The 16,714-nt window shown below is 41.3% G+C and overlaps 1 protein-coding gene across 5 annotated transcripts in view; it reads left to right on the forward strand.

The window, feature by feature from the left end:
- Positions 1-16,714, forward strand: part of usp7 (ubiquitin specific peptidase 7 (herpes virus-associated)) — a 107,420-nt gene that overhangs the window by 18,753 nt on the left and 71,953 nt on the right. For all 5 annotated transcript variants that reach the window (XM_068056410.1, XM_068056412.1, XM_068056411.1 and 2 more), the window contains exon 2: positions 9,244-9,348. In XM_068056410.1, coding sequence (XP_067912511.1) covers positions 9,244-9,348 — 105 coding nt within the window. The remainder of the gene's footprint in view (positions 1-9,243; positions 9,349-16,714) is intronic.

The raw sequence follows: 16,714 nt of genomic DNA on the forward strand, positions 1-16,714 counted from the left end.
CCATTGACATGCTGTTCTCCCTTCGCCAGATACAGGAGAAATGCCGTGAACAACAGATGCCCCTCTACATTGCTTTCATTGATCTCATAAAAGCCTTTGACCTCGTCAGCAGACGTGGTCTCTTCAGACTACTGGAAAAGATCGGATGTCCACCAAAGCTACTAAGTATCATCACCTCATTTCGTAACAATATGAAAGGCACAATTCAGCATAGCGGCACCTCATCAGACCCCTTTCCTATCCTGAGTGGCATGAAACAGGGCTGTGTTCTCGCACCCACACTGTTTGGGATTTTCTTCTCCCTGCTGCTCTCTCATGTGTTCAAGTCTTCAGAAGAAGGAATTTTCCTCCACACAAGATCAGGGGGCAGGTTGTTCAACCTTGCCCGTCTAAGAGCGAAGTCCAAAGTACGGAAAGTCCTCATCAGGGAAATCCTCTTTGCTGACGATGCTGCTTTAACATCTCACACTGAAGAGTGCCTGTAGAGTCTCATCGACAGGTTTGCGGCTGCCTGCAACGAATTTGGCCTAACCATCAGCCTCAAGAAAACGAACATCATGGGACAGGACGTCAGAAATGCTCCATCCATCAATATCGGCGACCACCCTCTGGAAGTGGTTCAAGAGTTCACCTACCTAGGCTCAGCTACCACCAGTAACCTGTCTCTCGATGCAGAAATCAACAAGCGTATGGGAAAGGCTTCCACTGCTATGTCCAGACTGGCCGAGAGTGTGGGAAAATGGCGCACTGACCCGGAACACAGAAATCCGAGTGTATCAAGCCCGTGTCCTCAGTCCCTTGCTCTATGGCAGCGAGGCTTGGACAACATATGTCAGCCAAGAGCGACGTCTCAATTCATTCCATCTTCGCTGCCTCCGGAGAATCCTTGGCATCAGGTGGCAGGACCGTATCTCCAACACAGAGGTCCTCGAGGCAGCCAACATCCCCAGCTTATACACACTACTGAGTCAGCGGCGCGTGAGATGGCTTGGCCATGTGAGCCGCATGGAAGATGGCAGGATCCCCAAGGACACATTGTAAAGCGAGCTTGTCACTGGTATCAGACCCACCGGCTGTCCATGTCTCCGCTTTAAAGATGTCTGCAAACGCGACATGAAGTCCTGTGACATTGATCACAAGTCGTGGGAGTCAGTTGCCAGCGATCGCCAGAACTGGCGGACAGCCATAAAAGTGGGGCTAAAGTGTGGCGAGTCGAAGAGACTTAGCAGTTGGCAGGAAAAAAGACAGAAGCGCAAGGGGAGAGCCAACTGTGTAACAGCCCCGACAGACAATTTCTTCTCCAGCACCTGTGGAAGAGTCTGTCACTCTACAATTGGCCTTTATAGCCACTCCAGGCGCTGCTCCACAAACCACTGACCACCTTCAGGCGCTTACCCATTGTCTCTAGAGACAAGGATGCCAAAAAAGAAGACTCGGAAAAATAAAGATGACCATACATAGCTTTTTGCCATTCAGTATATGATGAAGGAATTGCATGCATTTTCAGAAGGCATTTAATAAGGTCATGCAAGAAGCCGTATGGTTATCTTGGGGAACGTAGCTGGACGAATAAAACATTAGAATATTTGTCTCAATAACCCCTTCTGAAAGAATATAATTCTAAATATAATCAATTTGAAAAGCAAAGATTTTTTTTTAGATGGGTAAAGGATAGGATAATGGAATCATAGTTAACGAAATAAGAATTAGCATTGGTACAAGGAGCTGAACTCAGGAACATAGGAGCAGGAGTAGGCCGTTGAGCCTGTTTGGCTGATCATATACATCAGTGTCTTTTTCCCACACTATCCCCATATCATTTTATGTCATTGATATTTAGAACTCTGTCATCTCTGCTTTAAGCATACTCCATGAGCTTCCACAGTCCTTTGGGGTAGAGAATTCCAAAGATTAACAACCCTCTGAGTAAAGAAATTTCTTGTCTCTTTCCGAAGTGGTTTCCCCCTTATTTTTAAGTTGTGTCCCCTGGTTCTGGACTCCCCAACCAGGGAAAAAGTCTTACCTGCATGTACCCTGTATTTTGTAGATTTCAGTGACATCCTCATTTTTCGAAACTCTGGAGAATTCAGGCCCAGTTTCCCCAAATTCTCTTAATAGGGCAGTCCCACCATCCAGAGAACAAGTATGGTGAACCTTTGTTGCACTCCCTCTATGGCAATAATACATTTCCTAAGGTAAGGGACCAAAACTGCACACAGTACTCCAGGTACAGTCTAATCAAGGTTCTATACAATTGAAGCAAGACGTTGCTACTCCTGTACTCTAATCTTCTTGTGATAAAGGCTAACCTACCATTAGCCTTCCTAATTGCTTGCTGGACATGCATGTTAGCTCTTAGTGACCAATTGATGAAACCCAGGTCCCTTTGTACATCTGCACTTTCTAATCCCTTACCATTTAAGAAATATTCCACACCTGTTCCTCTTACCAAAGTGGATAACCTCACATTTTTCCACATTATATTCCATTTGCCATGTTCTTGCCCACACGCCCTGTGTCTGTCTAAATCCCTTTGAAGTTGCTTTGCATCTTCCTCAACGCACATTCCCATCTGGTTTTGTGTCATCCGCAAACTTGGAAATGCTACATTTGGTCCCGATATCCAAATCATTGATATAAATTGTGAGCAGCTGGGGCCCAAGTACTGATCCTTGTGGTACCTCACTAGTCACAGCCTGCCAACGCGAGAATGACCTGTTTATTCCTACTCTGTTTTCTGCCTCTTAGCCAATCCTTAATCCATGCCAGTATATTACCTCTATCCCATGTGCTTTAATTTTGCTAACCAACCTCCTGTGGGGGACTTTATCAAAAGCCTTCTGAAAATTCAGATATACTACGTCCACAGACTCCCCTTTATCAATTCTATTCGTAAAATCCTCAAAAGAAAACTCCGACAGGTTCATCAAGCATGATTTCCCATTCATAAATCCATGTTGACAATGCCCAATCAGATTATTATCCAAGTGTCCATTTATCACATCCTTTAGAATAGATTCTAGCATTTTCCCAACTACTGATGTAAGGTTAACCAGTCTGTCGTTCCCTGTTTTCTCTCTTCCTCCCTTCTTAATTACTGGGGTGATATTTGCTACCTTCCAATCTGTAGGAGCCGTTCGAGTCTATAGAATTTTGGAAGATGGTCGCGATGTATCCACGATCTCTATAGCTACCTCTTTCAACACTCTGGGATGTAGAATATCAGGTGCTGGGGACTTATCAATCTTCAGCCCCGTTAATTTCTCCAATACAATCTTCTTACTAATTCCTTCAATTCCTCATTCTCCCTATTCCCTTGGATCTCTAATTCTGGGAGATTTCTTGTATCTTCCTCAGTGAAGATGGACACAAAGTAATCATTTAGTTTCTCTGTCATTTCTCTATTCCCCATTATAAATTCTCTGCTCTGCCTGTAATGGACCCACATTTGTCTTAGCCAAACTTTTCTTTTTTATGTACCTATCGAAGTTTTTGCTGTCCGTTTTTATATTTTTTCTAGCTTACATTCATATTCTATTCTCCCTTTATCAGTTTCTTCGTCATCCTTTGCTGTATTCTAAAATTCTCCCAATCCTCAGGTTTGCTACTATTTCTGGCAACTTAATTTTATACAATCCTTAACTTCCTTTGTTATCCACGGTTGACTGCCTTTACTTTTGGGGTTTTTGTGCCTTGAAGGAATGCATAGTTGCTGTAAACTATGTATAGTTTTATATGCTTTTACATAGTTACTGTCTTAACATCTGAAGCCAGCAGTCACTGCTGCTTAGCCAAGGCTGAGTGAACAGAGCATTTCTCTGCGTGTCAGAAATTATGGCGACCACCCAAATTAGAAGTGGGGTGGTGTGCTGGATTGGGCTTTCAGTAGCCAGTCCCAGATTGCCATGCAACTTCAGAATTTCCTTTGTTCAAATTTAACACCCTGGCTTCAGATTGAGCTACCTCACTTTCAAACATAATGTAAAATTCTATCATATTATGGTCACTTGTCCCTAATGGTTATTTTACAACAAAATTGATAGAGGTATTAGGCTAGCTGTACTTAAAAGTTGATAAGTCACTAGGATCAGATCAGCTGCAACAGAGGATACTGCGAAGGATGGGTGAAAATTGCGGAGGCACTGGCCATAATCTTCCAATCCTCCTTAGATATGCGGGTGGTACTAGAGGACTGGAGATTTGATGAACCTAGCAACTACAAGCCAGTTATTTTAACCTTGGTGCTGGGAAAGGTTTAGAAACTATAATGTGGGACAAAATTAAGTCACTTGGACAAATGTGGATTAGTTAGGAAAACCAGCACCAATTTGTTATGGGTAAATTGTGTTTAGTTGACATGCTGGAGTTTTTGATGCGGTAACAAAGAGGGTTGATGAGGGTAATGCAGGTGATGTGCACATGGACTTCCAAAAGGTGTTTAATAAAGTATCTCAACAGGCTTGTCAGCAAAGTTAGAACCCATGGAATAAAAGGGACAGTAGCAGCATGGATACGAAATTGGCTGAGTGACAGTAAACTGAGTAGTTGTGAACAGTTTTTCGGACTGGAGCAAGGTATATAGTGGGGTTCCCCTGAGATCAGTGTTCAGACCCTGTTTTTCTTGTGTATTAATAACCTAGACTTGGGTGTACAGGTTACAATTTCAAAATTTGCAGATGACACACAACTTGGTATTGTGAACTGTAATAAACTTCGAGGATATAGACAGGTTGGTGGAATGTGCGGGCAAATGGCAGATGAAATTTAATTCAAAGTGTGAAGTGATACAATTGGGCAGGAAGAACAAGGAGAGGCAATATGAAATACAATGCTAAAGTGGGTGCAGGAGCAAAGAAACCTGGGGGTTTATGTGCACAAATCATTCAAGGTGGCAGGGCAGGTTTGAGAAAGTGATTTTAAAGGCAGATGGGATCCTGGGCTTTACAACTAGAGGAATAGAGTGCAAAAGCAAGGAAGTTATGATGAACCTTTATAAAACACTGGTTTTGTCTCAACTGGAGTATATTGCCAATTCTGGGCACCACAATCTAGGAAGGATTTGAAAGCATTCATGAGAATGGTTCTGTGGATGAGAGACTTCAGTCAGGTGGCAGAAGCAGGGGCTGTACTCCGTTGAGGTTCAAAATCATGAGGGGTCTGGATGGTTTTTAAAAATTCTTTGGGATGTGGGCATCACTTGCAAGGCCAGCATTTGTTGCCCATCCCGAATTGCACTTGACATCTGAGTAGCGTGCTAGGTCATTTCAGAGGGCATTTAAGGGTCAACCACATTGCTGTGAGTTTGAACATGTAGACCAGACCAGGTAAGGACTGAAGATTTCCTTCCCTCAAAGACATCAGTGAACCAGATGCGATTTTACAACAATTGACGAAAGTCTCAGTTATGGTGCCATGAAAGTATCTTTCAATCCCAGATTTATTAATTAATTGAATTTAAATTCCACCAGCTCCATTAGCCTGGGACTCTAGATTACTAGTTCGGCAACTTTACTACTACACCACCATCCCCCCATAGAGAGAAACTGTTCCCATTGGCGGAAGGATCCATAACTAGAGGACAGCAATTTAAAGTGAGTGGTGAAAGAACCAGAGGCGACATGAGGATAAACCTCTTTAGGCAGCAAGGCGTTAGGATCTGGAATGCACTGCCTGAGAGTGTGGTGGAGGCAGGATCAATCAGGGCTTTCAAGAGAATTAGATAATTATCGGAAGGGGAAAGATTTCCAGGGCTATGGGGAAAGGTGAGGGAGGCGAACTAGGTGAGTTGCTCCTGCAGAGAGCTGGCAAGGACACGACTGGCTGAATGGCCTCCTTCTGTGCCGTAACCAGTCTACAGTTCTAGATTATTTATTAACCCTTTCTCATTAATACTAGATCTAAAATAGCCTGTTCTCTAGTCTGTTCCTCAGCATACTGCTCTAGAAATTCATCCTGAACACACTCCAGAAACTCCTCGTCTACAGCATTAGTACTCATTAGGTTTACCCAGTCTATGTGCAGATTGAGGTAACCCATGATGACTATTACCCATTTTACATGCTTCTCTGATCTCCTGATTAACACCATACCCCACACTGCCAATACTGTTTGGCCTATAAACAACAACTACCAATGTTTGCTGCTCCTTGTTTCATAGCTCCACCCAAGCAGATTCCATATTTGAGATCCTCCCTTACTCATGTACTGATCCCATCCCTTTTTAACAGTGCAACATCACCTCCTTTGCCTTTTTGCCTGTCCTTCCTAAATGTCGAATGTCCTTGAATATTGCCTTGGTCACCCTGTGGCCACACTTCCGTTATGACAATTGGATCATACTCATTTACCCCTCTTTGTACCTTTTTAGATCATTTACTTTATTGCGAATGCTCCGTGCACTCAGAGTGCCCTTAACCTTGTCATCTTGACATTACTCTGCATTCTAAGCACAGTTGATGCTCGTCTTTGTTTCGCCTGCCTAATAATGGCGCTTGCTACTTTTCTACCTTCTGTTACCAGCTTTACCTCCTTCCAATTTGAGCTACCCCTCAGGTTTCCATTCCATTGACAAGCTAGTTTAAACCCTCCCCATACACTGCTGTATCTGTGAGTAAGATGTGACCTTTATGCTTTGGTTGAGCTACCTTATTGAGGTTTGCATAGTTAGGGCAGTCTTTCAGGCCAGTTTTGGAATTTATGCCTCAAATTGTTTCATTTGCCTCAGGAAGTTAGTATTAGAATTTTGTCCTTCACACATTTTTCTCTTCAAAGGGAAGTATCACTTTGATCAGGGCTTTACTGTTCAATGTAACAAACTAAGGACATCTGTCTATCTAGGCAGTTTGCATTTGGCAACCAAACAATTTGTAAGCCCATGACACAACAATCTGACTAAATGGGTTGTAGGATGTATTTTGTTTTAGCTGCTCCAGAACCATCAGGAAAACTTGAGTTCGATCTTTGGTCTATGATGTGACCATAATACACAATGTGCCGTGGGTTCTTTTACCACTATCTGCAAGGCATCAGGGCGAAATAACTTGTATGCTTTTACATAGTTACTGTCTTAACATCTGAAGCCAGCAGGCACTTTTCACTCAGCCTTGGCTAAGCAGCATAGAGCATTTCTCTGCGTGCCAGAAATTATGGCTACCACCCAAATTAGAAATCGGGTGGTGTGCTGGATTGGGCCGCCTTCAGTAGCCAGTCCCAGATTACCATGCAACTTCAAGTTGCTGATAGCTTGGCTGAGTGGCTGATTTGGCAGCCTGAGTCAGACAGTTGAGCTTTAAGCCCCAACCAAGGACTTGAGCCCACAGTTTAACTGACATTTAAGGTACTGTATTGAGGGAGTGCTACATTGTCGGTGTTATTCAGATGAGACATTACTTTAGCTTGTTCAAGTAAAAGATCCAATTACACAATTTGAAGAGGAGCCTGGGGTAATATGTCCTGGGAATGATTTCTCCCTCAACTGCCATCTGCACCAAGAATAGAATCACTTTCTCATTTGCTGTTGGTCTCAAGTGCAGATTGGCTGCATAGCTGCATTGGTGTTTACAGGAGGATCAAAGTGAATTCTAAAAATTTGAAGAATATTACTTTACAAGCAAAACTGGAACATTGAGTTTTTCAGTGAAAATATAGTGTACTAAACCGAGAAGTCTTTCCACCACCTATTTATGAAATTGGAACAAGTTGCTGGGTTACGCGAGTTTCAAGTTTTCAGACTTTGTATCTTAGTTTAGTTTAGAGATACAGCACTGAAACAGGCCCTTAGGCCCACCGGGTCTGTGCCGACCATAAACCACCCATTTATACTAATCCTACACTAATTCCATATTCCTACCACATCCCCACCTGTCCCTATATTTCCCTACTACCTACCTATATTAGGGGCAATTGCTAATGGCCAATTTACCTATCAACCTGCAAGTCTTTGGCATGTGGGAGGAAACAGGAGCACCCGGAGGAAACCCACGCAGACACAGGGAGAACTTGCAAACTCCACACAGGCAGTACCCAGAATTGAACCCGTGTCACTGGAGCTGTGAGGCTGCGGTGCTAACCACTGCGCCACTGTGCAAGTAAAATAACCAGAACTCTTCTGCAGTTAGGCTGCTGCAAGCATAGTACACATTCAAGCACAGTACACATTCAAGCATTGTGATGCCCATATTTTTCTCCACTTAAAAGCATATAACTAGAATCTCAGTCAACCATGGGAGTTAGTTGTAAGTCACTTGTGATTCTGCCACTTGTGTTGGTTGGCAGGCTTCATTTTTGGTTTACTGATGTCCATAAGCCAAGTACCAGTGTTTCCAATGTCTTGATAGTGGCTGCCAGTTGTACACTTCTAGGACCACTTCTCTCTCTCCTGGTGTTTATATACTTGGACCATCCCATACTGTAAAAGAAAATAACTAGGTCGACAGATTATAAAGGTAATTTGTTCCTGTGTATTACAGGTCTAGCAGCTCCATCATCTAGGTGGTAACTTGGGAGAGAGCATGTCCTGTGCTTGTTTTACTGCCTATACCTTTGAAGGCTTTCTTTGGGATTAAGTTGGAGTAGGAGATTATGCTGTTCTTGGGCTGTTAGCTCTATATTGGTGCCAATAGGATCAGAGTCTTACAGATTCTTAGTCTATTAATAGAGGGTCAATAGTTAACTATGAGTTCGGCAAATTGATCTCGTTTTAGTCTGGGCTGAGAGATTGTGCATGCTGAAGCACCTGGGATTGCAGCGGTCGGAAGTTGCTGCTATTTTGCATTCCTTCCACTTTGCTGCCTTGCTGCCAACACCACTGTTCTCAAATATTTGAATTAGAAATAAACTACTTCAGTCCACAAGGAAATGCAGATATTGGTGCTAAACTAATTGGCTATCTTGTCTTATTTATCTGCTACTGATTAAAACATGATGGTCCTGTTTTTAAAAAAAAATGAATTTTTTTTATTTAAAAAACTTCGGACTGGTGTGACTTTGATATTCCCCTTGGCTATGACATTTTCTTGCCTTTTTATGCAAATAAATTGTAACTCAATTAGGTTCTGTCTTGTGTGTATATATTGGAGCTGTTAGAAATGTGCAGTGCGTCTATCGACAGATTTATAGGGAAGAACTGGTGCATAGTGCTTTATTTTACAGGTTAACAGTGTAATGCGTAAGAAAATCTTCAAAATTCTACAGAGGAAACAAAAGCTTGAGTCTTTAGCAGTGATGCATTTAATTTTCTTTCAGCTGGGGATGCTGATGATCCCCCACGAATCACCCCTAATCCAGTCATCAATGGTAACGTAGCAATGGCAGATGGACACAACAACACAGAGGAAGACATGGAAGATGGTAACATTTTGTTTTTTTTAATCACTTTAGTATGGAAAGAAACGTTATAGTTGGGGAATTTGTTGGCTTAAGCTGGACTAATATCCATTTGTTGTAATATGGGAGTAAATGTTCAATTTGGACTGAAATCTTTACTGATGGAAGGCCATTGTTTGAACAATATGTATGTAGAAATTTAGTCTGGCGTTTCATAGCAACAATGTTTTGATTTTAATTTTATAAAATGGCCTGTTACATTCATGACTTGAATCTTGGATATCAAAATGGTGATGACTGTGCTGGAAATGAAAGCATTTTGTGCTTAGTTTGGTTAAGGAGGCTTGGATGCCTGGTTACCTGGTTAAAGCTCCCTCCTCACTCGCCCTCCCTAAAGTGTTCTAATGTTAACCTTAGTAGAGTGCCTTGTGCTACAGTCATTGCTGTGACCTCTCCACGCATTGCTGAATGTTGATAGCTCGGTGAGGACTTAAGTCACTTGATTTGATTGTACTGTAATACAGTACTTGGTGTCAAAAGACGATGTTCTTTCTACGTGTCTACATCCTCTTTTTCTTTTTTTCTGAGCCTTTTTCCCCCCCACGAGAGAGGGAAATATCAGTCAACCAATGTACTTGAAATAAGTTTCACTACAAGGTTCCATTTTGTGATCAGTAATACTGTATTATGACTTGGCATCTTGGAGTGATTATAAAAAAATCTGCTAGGTATTGGATAATATGTACAGCAATATGCTGGGGTGTGTAGCCCAAGACTCGGCAATTGATCTTGATTTTTTTCTAAATAATTACATTTATTCAATTTACATTAATAAAGCTGGAATAACTGGAGACATTGAAACTACTTTTGCAGTAGCTGAAATTAGTTTCCAGGAGCTCCTTAACATCAGGAGATGAGTTGGAAATTATTCCTTTTATGTAGAAAAAGGGTTAGCTCCAGTTACTTCCATTGTTGAATTTCATAGGGGTTTGTATTAAAGGTATGCAAAAAGGGATAGATTTTTGATGTAGGGATATTTTTATGCATTGACAAAACCTTTAAAAGGGCTGTGCCAACCAAAAATATGTTGAACCAAGATAAGTATGACTTCAAAATGGTTTGTTTTTGGTGTGGAAGCTATTGTCTGTTTAACTGTAGATGTACAGCAGTAATTAAAACAAATGACTTTGGATGCCGTGATATCCTATTGTGAAGTTTTTAAGATTAAAGTACAGTTTTGATCATAAATGGGACTAATGACAATGCTGTTGGTTATATTTTGCTAAATCTTTCTTAAGGACCAGATTTATTACACATATTCTCCTCCAGATCAGATATTCTACAAATGAACACTTATGGGTTATATATGCCTGCGCAGCTAAACGGAAGATTGAGAATTGCACACAGTTCTAGCAAGATGCCTCCCCATGGGGTAGGTGCTCTCTGATTAAAAATCCTGGTCACAAGGAATTTTTTTCCTACTTGGAGCATGTAATGAGAGATTCCTCAATTCTTCCTCATTCATTCAACTTTTGCATATAAATAGGAATTTCACTCATTAACTGTGGGAGAGGAGGGGTGGGAAAGGGAATGAGCACTTTAAGAGATTCACCATTGCGCTACTATTTGGGTCAGGCAATTTTTCCCTTCACTGATTAAGACTTTGTTGTGTACTTCATCTTTGAGTTTTTCTCTGTTTTATTTGTATGTACTGGTTTTATTCATTCTGGATAATAGTAATCTGCTAAAGGAGTTTTGGAAGTTCCTTAATTTAAAAAAAGTTTTTTGCCTGAGCCGATGGTTTTCACTATCAGCATTGGTGGTTTTCGTTGCAGTGCCGGATTTAAAATTTGTGGAACACAGCACTCCTTCTCCAAATCCATGACTCATCTTCAGTCTGTCTTCAACATTGCACAGTTTCAGAAATGAGGCCTGTGCTAAATCTGTGCAAGTGTTCAATGAAACGTTATTTACTGCATTGCAAAGCTAAATTCCTCCAAGTACAGGAAACCTAGGGTTCCAGTTTTGCTAAGTGCAAATCCTGATCAGACAAGGAATTGGGTTGAAGCAAGGAGTGTTAGTCAAGATGCATTGGCCATACTGTGTTCTGTGTTGATCATCAAGGAGAAAATGCGAAGGCTCTTCATAACTTGTGCAGTCTCCTACGGAGCAAGTTACAAATCTCTAATTTCTGGTTTTGTCAATCATGCAATTGCCCAATGCCAGTAGTGATGTCATTGAAGTCTTTGACCAGCATCTGGGCAGCGCTATGGTTTTTCATGTTCAGCAACGATGAGTCCAATGAGATAACCTCAAGTATGGTATTCTTTTTGTTGGGATATGGGTGTTGCTAGCATTTATTGCCGATCTCCAGTAACCCTTGAGAATGTAGTGGTCAGCTGCCGTCTTGAACTGCTGCTGCCTATGTGGTGAAGATGCTTCCACAATGGTGTTACAGGAGTTCTGGTATTTTGACCAATCAGTGGAGAAATGGTGATGTATGTCCAAGTCGGGATGGTGAGAGACTTGTACAGGAATTTGGATGCAGTGGTGTTCCATGTGCCCTTTGTCTTTGCCCTTCTAAGTGGTGGAGACCACTGGTTCAGGAGGTGTTATCGAAGAAGCTGTGGCAAGTTACTGCATTGCGTTCTTTGGATAGTACAGAGGTCAGCGAAGAGCGTTAGTCTTTAAGATGGTGTTTGGGCTGCCGATCAGGCAGACTGCTTTGTCCTGAATGGTGTCTCGCTTCTTGAATGTTGTTGCAGCTGGACCCATCCAAACAAGTGAACAGTATTTCATCTGATTCCTGACTTCAGCCTTGTAAGTTGTGGAGAGGCTTTGAGGAGGCAGCAGGTAAGCTTCTGACCTGCCCTTGTAACCATGGCATTTTTCTGGCTGGTCTCACAACCCCCAAGATGCTGATGATGGACTTAGCAATTGTCGTGTCCATGAATCTCATGGGCCGGTGGTTAGGCACTCTTGTTGGAGATTGTATGGAACTTGTGACATAGCTATTACTTGCCAGTTATCAGCCCAGGCCTGGATGTGCACAAGTCTTGCTGTATGTGGGGCATGGACTGCTTCACTCTTAACATAGACCAGGATGAGTAGATTAGCACAAGTCCATGAGCACCCCTTTTTCTCAAATGTAAAAGCGAAATATTGGATCATGGAACCCTTTCTGAAAATTTCTGTAAGACTTCTTGTGAATTCCTGCCTTAAGGATTTTGTACAACATATGGCTGACAACTTCCCCTCCATTTTTGGCACTGACTGGTGATTCACCAGTACCATCTCCTTTAAAAGCTAATGGTATTTTGGTATCATTGATGGTGCTGATTGACAGAATTGAAGATGCCAGGTTTTGAGCCGAGTTACAGAACAAGTGTGCTATCTTTCCAGGTGCAATTGAGCATGTATAAAAGTGAGTCGTATGCTCTTTTGATAGTTCGCTTTCTTATCCTACTCTCATTTCTTTGGGATCGCTCCAATGCCTCTAGGAACTAAAGATGTAAACCTAATAATACATTAACAGGGAGGAGCTTCCCTACAATTCCCATTTCCTAAACTTCTTTGTTTTTCCCTGCCCTCTTGGATGTCATGATATCAATTGTTGCAGACTTAACACTGTTTGTGGAGGCGCTGAACTGTCATAGCCAGGCTGTCCATGCCTTGCATGTTGGAAACTACTTCAAAGTCCAGATGCACAACCTGAAGATATGGACTGCAATGAAAAAGCAGCTTAGGTCTCATGGTTTCGCCTCCTTCAGTATATCAGCAGAGGCACAGCGTGCAACATAAATATGGTAGAGCTCTGGTTGTAAAACCTGGGAGAAAAGCATATGTTGGGAAAACTAAGACGAGTAGTATCTGTGGTCGTTGGACCTGAAGAGGCTGAACTACCATGATAACTCTGGGGTCCAGACTAGGGTGTAGAACATTACCTTGTTAACCTTGTGCATTCTGTAGAATGTTGGTACAAGGAATAGCTTTGTTTTGGACCCGAACTTTCAACCAAGATCCCAACTTATCCAGTAGGGGCAGGAAGGAGCAAAGAAATTCTTGCTTTCCTTTCTGGCCCGAGCCAGTGACTTGATGGAACCACATGTTACAGCATATCGAGAAGAGAAACAATCAGAACATTGTACCTCACTTTCAGAGCTCAATGACTTCCTCCCTGTGCCCCATTTCAACGTGGCCAGAATGCACAGAAGAGGATAATGAGATTGCTGACATAACCTAGGTTATTGAAAGGATGTCTGGCTCAAAAAAATAATGGTTTTGCTTCAATTGCATTGTAAAAGTATTTTTTCAGACTACATGAAAATCAGTAGATCTCTGTCAATACTTGAAGGGAACTCGTGCTTTGCCAGTAAAAAGGAAAAAAGTTATGCAATATCTAAGAATTTTGGCAGTGCTCCACAGCATGCAGTTTGTGTATTTATGCAAACAGTTGGCAGGTAAGTAAAATCTTGTGGAACTCAGACTTTATCTATATCTTTTCCTAAATAGATTTTGGAAAATTAACTAATATTGCTGGTCTGTTCACTATACCAAGACTGTTGTAGAAATGTTTAGAAGTTCCTATAATTTTTTTTCTTGTGTACTTGTACATTGTACACGGGCTTTTCCTATTGGAGGAAGGTAGTGTCTACGTATATATTCATCACAAACCCTTTGAATGGTACTCTTGTGAAAATGTCTGTGAAAGATCTGATTTAAAGGATAAAGAACATTGTAGTAATAACGCCCACTTCTCTAAAGGAGGATCTTCCACACAGACATAAACCACCCACCGTCCTCTTCTGTTCTCTAACTATTTTGTTTTAGCTCGGCTGTTCTTAGAACTACCTGCAAGTGGTGCATGCAGTCTTCAGTATTCCAGTTAACTGGATTGGTTCAGCTTAACGCTTGTGTCTGTGAAATACTCTCTGGAGAAATGGTGAGTTTTGACAGTGAGTAATATTCCCTTTTTTAATATGATTAGGTTGTGACTAATGGTGAGCTAAAATGATTTTAAGGTTTTTTTTAAATACTAAAATGCAGTCATAGAATTTCTGTAATTTACTGGTGAACACAAGTAGTAGGTATTAAATGGTGTGAAGAGGATTTGACTTGGTTTTGACAAGCACCCATGGTTCATAGTCTGCAAGTTGGCCTCGGAGGTAAGGAAATCCCAGTCGTATTTTTTTTACAATTTTTTTGGATGTTTGCTGTTCAACTGGATCCTACGTGAATAACAGGTGGATGTTATTCTGTGGCCTCGTTACTGAAATGAATTTTACTTAACTGGAAGCTCTGATCAGAAAGCATAATTCAATGTACTATCCATATGAATAGCTCTAACTAACTAGAATACAGCTAATAGGAAAACACATTTTTGATTTTGCAACAGGATACCAGTGTGAATACCCATCATAAAACGCATTTTTGCTTTATATATTACATATATGGTTGTGTATTGCAGTTCATATTTCCACTCATGGATGGCTGTCTTACTTGCTGTATGTCCTTTAGAGCAGTTAAAATCTTGTTACTACAACTTAAATAACCTTCCAACCAACAGCTTATTACATTTTAGTTCTATAGTTCTCCATCTATTGACATTATTGACCTATCTCATCTGTTTTTCATTGCTAAAACTGCCACAAAGAAGTTCTGTTGCCTCTTTTGTAACAGCTCCTTAATTTCCCCTCAACAAGGAAAGCAAATGGTATGTTAACTTATGGTACAAAGGGATTGGAGTATAAGCATAAGTAAGATTTACTAAAATTATACAGGACATTAGTGAGGCCACACCTGGAGTTAGCGTGTACATTTTTTTCTCCTGCTAAGGAAAGGCATATCTGTCTTGGATGGAGTGCAACAGGGGTTCACTCGACTGGTTCCTGGGCTGAGGGGTTTGTCCTAAGTAGAGATTGAATAGACTAGGCCTATATTCCCTGGAGTTTAGAAGAGAGGTGATCTAAATGAAACATGTAAAATTCTTAAGGGGCTTGACGGTAGATGCTGAGAAAATGTTTCCCCTGGTTGGGGAATCTAGAACACAGGGTCAGAGTATCAGACTAAGGGGTTAGCCATTTAGGACTGAGATGAGAAATTTCTTCTCGCAACCTCAAAGAACTGTGGATGCTCAGTTGTTGAACATATTCAAGAACAGAGGTCGATAGATTTTTGGGCACTAGAGGAAATTCAGGGGTATGGGGATAGTACAGGAAGGTGGAGTTGATAGCGGATCACCCATGATCTTATTGAATGGAGGAGTAGGCTTGAAGAGCCAAATGGTGTACTGCACCTCCTATTATGTTATGCTTGTTTGCTGGGCAGTACCTTTCACCTTTTATTGTCCAGTCTTGCTCAACTTTTCCTGATTTGTTGATTTTTGTCTGAGTATTTATCCTCTATTTCCACTTTAGCTTTAAACAGGCTCATGGCTTGCAATGAATCGTTACCATACTGAGAATGAAATGTTTTTATGTAGTGCCTTTAACGTTTAAAAAAAAAAGTCCTAAGGTGCTTCACAGGGTCATTATAAAACAGAATATGACATCAAGCCACTTGAGATGGGGCAGATGACCATTAGCTTGGTGAAAGAGGCGGGTCTTAAGGAGTGTCTTAAAGGAGGAAAGCGTGGCCGAGAGGCGGAGGGAATTTCTAAGCTTGGGGCCTAGGCAGCTGAAGCATGGACACCAGAGGTGCAGCAATGAAATTTAGAGATGCTCAAGAGGCCAGACTTAGAGGAGTGCATATGTTGCAAAGGGTTGTGGAGCTGGACAAAATTAGAGATGAAAGAGCAAGATCATGGAGGGATTTGAAAATGAGAATTTTGAAATCAAGGCGGTATTTAACATTGTGTTAATGTAGGTCAGCAAGTACAGGGATGCTATAACACTATTACTGTCCTTTTGTAGGATCTCTAAACTGAAATTCCTTACCTCATCTCTCTTTCCTTGCTCTTAATCTCTGGAGATTTTTAGAACCTGAGCTTCACATTTTTTTGACAACAATGACTTGACTTATTTATTAGTTCTTCAGTATTGCTGTCGTACACAATGCATCTAAGCCCTTTATTATGTTCAATTATAAGGAAAGCAAGCATACTGTACTTGTCTGAAGAATTTTCATACGTTTGCTCACTGCACTGATCCTTTATTTCTGTAACTTAAACAAAATACTGCCTTCATGGAGAAAAATAGACATGGGATATTGTCTTTTTAAGAAAATTACTCCCTTAAGTTGCTTTATTTCTCATCCATCTGTTTGTAAGGCCTTGTCCTGAACTAAGCTATACCCCTCCCTTGCTGAGACAGATATGCAAGGCACCAATCAACCTTCAGCAATGTCATGCTTTAATTAAGGGTTATTTTAAATTGTATTCCAAGGATGTCCA

The sequence above is a fragment of the Heterodontus francisci genome, chromosome 24 (genome assembly GCF_036365525.1).
Source record: "Heterodontus francisci isolate sHetFra1 chromosome 24, sHetFra1.hap1, whole genome shotgun sequence".
NCBI lineage: Eukaryota > Metazoa > Chordata > Chondrichthyes > Heterodontiformes > Heterodontidae > Heterodontus > Heterodontus francisci.